This window comes from Bactrocera latifrons, unplaced genomic scaffold (genome assembly GCF_001853355.1).
Source record: "Bactrocera latifrons isolate USDA-ARS-PBARC rearing strain unplaced genomic scaffold, ASM185335v1 scaffold_522, whole genome shotgun sequence".
NCBI lineage: Eukaryota > Metazoa > Arthropoda > Insecta > Diptera > Tephritidae > Bactrocera > Bactrocera latifrons.
The window spans coordinates 75,285-80,964 of NW_017537182.1; the positions used below are offsets into that span (position 1 = coordinate 75,285).

The 5,680-nt window shown below is 34.5% G+C and overlaps 1 protein-coding gene across 1 annotated transcript; it reads left to right on the top strand.

Moving 5' to 3' along the window:
- Positions 1–4,600: 4,600 nt before the first annotated feature.
- LOC108974074 lies at positions 4,601–5,388 on the top strand. The gene is made up of 3 exons (XM_018941692.1): positions 4,601–4,624; positions 4,694–5,037; positions 5,107–5,388. Exons 2-3 carry the CDS (start codon positions 4,962–4,964, stop codon positions 5,367–5,369), a joined length of 339 nt encoding a protein of 112 aa, XP_018797237.1. The 5' UTR covers positions 4,601–4,624; positions 4,694–4,961; the 3' UTR covers positions 5,370–5,388.
- Positions 5,389–5,680: the final 292 nt, after the last annotated feature.

Here is a 5,680-nt window from a genome sequence, read left to right on the forward strand (position 1 = left end):
AATCCTTAAGAATCCTACATATTTGGTGGTTAAGATGTGGCAACGCTCGTTTTCCTCATAATTGTAAACAATTTAACCTTTGCAACGCCGAGTTCGCTAAGTGATTTTTAAATTAATAAATTTAGGTGAAATATTACAAAATAAAATTGAAATGTGAACTTATTTCAATGTTTAGAGTGTATATTTAAATATGTGTCAGAGTGAAAAACTTGAATAAATTTAATGGAAGATAAAGAAATACCTTGTGTTATTAGTGCATATTTTTGAACTTTTTATCGTGAAAATTTTAAATAATATAAGTAATTTTTATATTACTTTTGGATATTCCTCCTCTGGAGAAGCTCCCCTATCCGGACATACCCGAATTATTAGGAAATTCGGATTTCTTACCCTTCCGCCAAAGTAATCAGAATCGTGCCATGCATTTAATAAAGACCATCAGAATTGGGGATCCTACCTGAAGCAACTTTCTCAACAATTTATGGCCTATCCAGACAAGCAAAAATCGTCGTTTCTATCATGGGTCGGTATGGAATTTTTCGAACTTCTAAAGCTCTGCTCAGTTGACAGACAAATTAGCGGAATATTTCCAGTCGAAACGTCGTGCAGTCGCTGCTCATTATGAATTTTTTAAAMGAGAAATGAAGCATATGCAAACGCACCGTGAATGGCAGAGATAAAGAGATTTCCAACTTGGAAACGAGCGATGGCCAGATTTAAATTAAACCAATATGTAAAGGGATGGATTTGTTGCATTGTTCAATACCACTTACAAGAAATGTAAAACAATGAAATTTAAATGTATTTGATGAAACGTTTTGTAATGTGAAGCATCATAGTATTATTTTCAATGGAAAATTATTAAACATATTTATTCATTAAGACCTAAAAAGGTCAAACCTTTGTTGCAAATAATACAATGGCGTTTTAGTGTTGCTTATTTGCAAGGGTGTAGCAGATGCATCGCTATACATTTTGTTAGTGTAAAAGCAAAAATATGCTCGCTAATTGACAATTGCAAAGATGCAAGACCATTTGCAACAGATCCTAAGTTGCCCTTATTAGATATTGAGCAATATCCATTGCTAAGACAAATGTCGCTATTACATATTATTCGACACGGTACAAATTTATCGAAATTAGATTTAAAAGATGCTTAGTTACAGATGGAGTTGGATAAAGATTCCAAACAAGTAATGGTAGCCAATACACCTTTAGGATTGTTCTAGTATCAACGACTTAGTAGAGGAAGTAAGCAAAGTTTTCGAAGACAACGGTATCAAGTGCAAAGGAAAAATTTTCTTTTTGAAGGAAAAAATTGAGTACTTGGGTAGAAGAGTAAGTGCTAAAGGAAACCTTCCAGACTATTCAAACATTTAAGCAACTGAAAGCAACTGAAGCTTTTATGGGTAAAATGAATTAATATTGCAATTTTATTCCGAACTTTTCTCAGTTAGCCGCTCCACTAAATAAGCAAAAATGTACATTTTACATGGGGCTCAGAGCAGCAACAAGCTTTTAAAGCTCTTAAATTTCATATAGTATAGTTAATGCTACGCAGTTAGCACGTTTCAATGAACAATTACGATAGCAACCTACGCCTCATCTTTTGGCATTGGCGCCGTTTTCTCGCACATTTATCCTGACGGAAATGAACGTCCAATAGCAGTTGCATCTAAAACCACAGATAAACATCAACTCAAATATAGTCAAATTGAAAAAGAAGGTTTAGCAATAGTGTTCGGAGTTAAGAAGTTCCACCAATACTTATAAGTTTTTGCTAATCACTGACCATAAACCTCTCATAAATATTTTTAATCCACACAAGTATCTACCTCAAATGATTAGCATCGCATTCAGCGTTGAGCCACCATACTTATGGCATATCAATTCGATATCAAGTATCGTAATACACGCACAATATAGGTACCCATATTCAATTTGATACATCCTGCTACAATGTTACACACATACAATTACCAATAAATGCTAATATTATTAATAAGCACACAGAACGAGACGAAATAATACGTAAAGTTAAACATTTTGTTAAAGCAGGTTGGTTTACACAACTATCGCCTCTTCACCAAAATATTCTATGTAAGAATTCAATTAGATCGACATTACGTTTGGTGGCCAAACATCGATGACGACATAGCCAAAGTGACACTTCAATGTGAAATTTGTAAAGTTGGCAATCCAGCTCCTACACATCAATACCTTAGTGGGCCAGAAGCGAAAGCGCCATGGGAACGCGTTCATATCGACTTCGCTGGTCCTATAATCGATTCTATGTTGCTTATATGCATAGACGCTTATTCGCAATTTCCATTCCTAACTGAGTTATCGTCAATTACAACAGATAATACTATACATTCTTTAAAATCAATTTTTGCCATAGAAGGTTTTCCCAAGGGTTGTGTTTAGTATCGCGCCAGTTAATTTTGGCTCACCGCACCTAAACGAGAGAATCAAATGGAAAATTTTAAACACGCATGTATGCTTAAATTATCGAACTTTGTTTTAAAACATATTTTATAAAAATCGGTTCACAAATTTTTCCAGAAATTCACTTTAAAAAATGCTATTTTTTGCAAATTTCTAAATATATGCTAGTGTATTTTCATCTGTTSKGSATTGTACCAAACCAATTATGGATACATTTTCATACATTTTTGAACGACCCTGTTTTTCTCCATAAACGATACTTAACCGGCGCGATACTAAACAATCCCCTTTCCCAATACACTGGTTAGTGATAATGGACCTCAGATAACATCAGATGCATTTCAACAATTTTGCAAGTTACAAGGTATTGTGCACATAACAACTGCACCGTCTCTGCCAGCATTTAACGGACCGCAGTTCGAAAAAATATCAACGAAGGTCTACCATTAGATACGTGGTAGTCAAATTTTTAGCCACTTATCGTTTTACTACTAATTCCAATGGTAAAACGCCTGCTGAACTTCTCCATGGTCGTTCAGTTCGTACCATGTTAACTCAACTTTTTGAGACACCAGCACCGTTCGAAATCTAAGATCGTCGACAAATACAAATTTCAACCTAATGGCTTAGTACGAACTTCGAGAAAGGAGAAAGTGCATCAACGGGATTATAATCCATCCATTTCCATGAAATTCAATAATGATTTCACATGTTGATCATCATTTATGTCTTCACAACCACTTTGCACTTTGAAAACGTTGAAACCACTCATGGCTCTGCTACGGGATAAACAATCATCGCCATACACTTGTTTCATCAATTGAAATGTTTCGGTAAAAGTTTTACCAATATTAAAACAGAATTTAATGTTGGCTTTTTGTTCAAAGCTCATATTAGCACCGATAACACAAACTTACTAACACCTAAAATGCAATAACTTTATTTCCAATCTATGAAATGTCATGTGTGGAGTACATTGCTCGCGGCAGACTGCAAACGACATCTGTCAAATATTAAAATACACACATTCTTATGGACGGACCTATTTTGATAGCTGCACGACTACACGACGGCAGACCGACAGTTGTCGTTCTCCCTAACTTCAATTTGATCCTATATTTGCCAACGACAGTAGGACGACAGTAGAGTTGACAGTAGAATGGAAGATAGACAGAAGATGTAAAGTGGTAATGCCACTAATATGAAAAATGTAAAATTATTCACAGCTCTAACAAACTTGACGTTATTTTACAAATAAAAGCATAAAATAGCTCTGTTTCATCATTTATAATGACAATTGATAATTTAAAATAAATAAATTTACCTATTCACTTATCTTTTGCTTAAAAATTTCACTTTGAATAAARTATTAAAATTTCATTGAAGTTGAAGGTATTAGTATGGCCACAACGAAATTGTGTACATGCAAAATGGACAACTGCGTTGTTTTGTGAACATGCCGGCCATTGTTATGTTGCTGCCCTCTCACAAACGTTCAAGTAGTAGGATTTACAACGCCGTTTCCAGTTCACTGTCGTGCTGCTGCAGTCTGTCGCGAGCATTGTGTTCTTCAGATCATGAAATTCTCACTGGACAATCGACATCAAACATCAGTTTGAGTTGCATCATTATAACTTCGTAAAAGATGACGAACGAATCGTGCTTCAAAAACAAAACCTAATAACTTTTTTGTGTTTGAGTAATCGACTTTCTTTTTTGGTTTGACGGGTTAGAATTTAGATTTTTTTTTGCAAATGAATACTCGCCCTAGTAAATGGACCATTATGAAGTTGGTGAACATGATTGCCAAATCGGGAAGTATCGCAAGAAGACTGCGTCATCGATATCTGTTAGGCTGTTCACGATAAGGTTATCGGGTTATGTGGTTATGTGATTAAGTAAACAACAACAAAATGCGGTATGACAAAATAACCAACTTTGACCAACCCAGACCATTGTTTACAGATTATGTGGTTCTTTGCTTATTTCCAGTGAGTCGTTGGAGTTTTACTAAATGGCAGCACAAATAATAAATAAAACTAAGCGAATGGCATTTCCTTTTAGATTTTCTTATTGGAAATTCTGCTATTAACAGCTGTTTTTTGTTTACAATCAGCAAATTAAAAGCGAAATAAAAAACATCAAAAACCATCAAAAATTATCAAAAATCATCAAAGTAAGTAAAAATCACAAAGTACAAAATAAATATAAATTTTTTTGTCATTTATTTATACTTCAATTTTAGTGTCTACAGAAATACGAAAGCGCCGGCGAGAAAACGAGGTGAAAAAATGGACGGAAGCCGAAATCAGAACAGTGCTGTGCTATATGGAGGAACACCGAAACATCGAGGCGAATTTTTGACACATTACTTATTTATTTTAATATAATTACATCTCCTTTAATTTCAGAAACCAAAAGCGAAAACCTATTATAGTAAGTTGCTTGCAGAAACAAAAATTGAAGCGACATTCAACATTTTAAAATGCAAGGTTCGGTATCTAAAAAACCAAATGAAATCGGCAGAACACTGGCTAAATTCCACGGGCTCTGGAGTAGAGGATGGCGATGTAGAGCTGACTGTTATGGGTACATTTTATATATATTTTAATATCATCTTTGGCATTAAATTGTAATCAATGATTTGCTTTATTACAGATAAAGTGCTTAACAGTTGTCCGCATTACAAACATTTAGCGGACATTTTTGCTACGGAGAGGGAAGCTGAGGTGGTGGTAATGAGCTCCTCTGCAATGGAACTCGACCCTGTGGAAAATGTTGTGGATAATTTAGAAGACCCCGAAGCGGAGGAAGAACGCGACATTTCTGAGTTGGCATCTGGCTCACCTGCGGCCAGGTTTTTACAAAAAAAATTAAGGCCAAACAACAAAACACTGCCAGGGATAAACTGGCTACGTTAGAAGCTGAACGAATGAGCTTTCGCGAAAAACAGCTTCAATTTGAAATTGAAAAATTCAATTTAACGAAGGAAGTTGAAGCAAACAAGCATGAAAATGAAAAGAAAAAGAAACGATTTCCAACTCAAAAAAATGGTGTTGGAAATAGAAATGAAATATAAAAGTAATAATAATAATAATAAATATAATAACAAATAAACAAATATGTAAATAATTTTCAGTTGCTTGTTATTAAAACAAAAATATGAATTTTTATTTAAAAATTAAATTGTATAGTGCTTGTCTTTTTAGTTCGGGGGTAGGTGCAACCATTG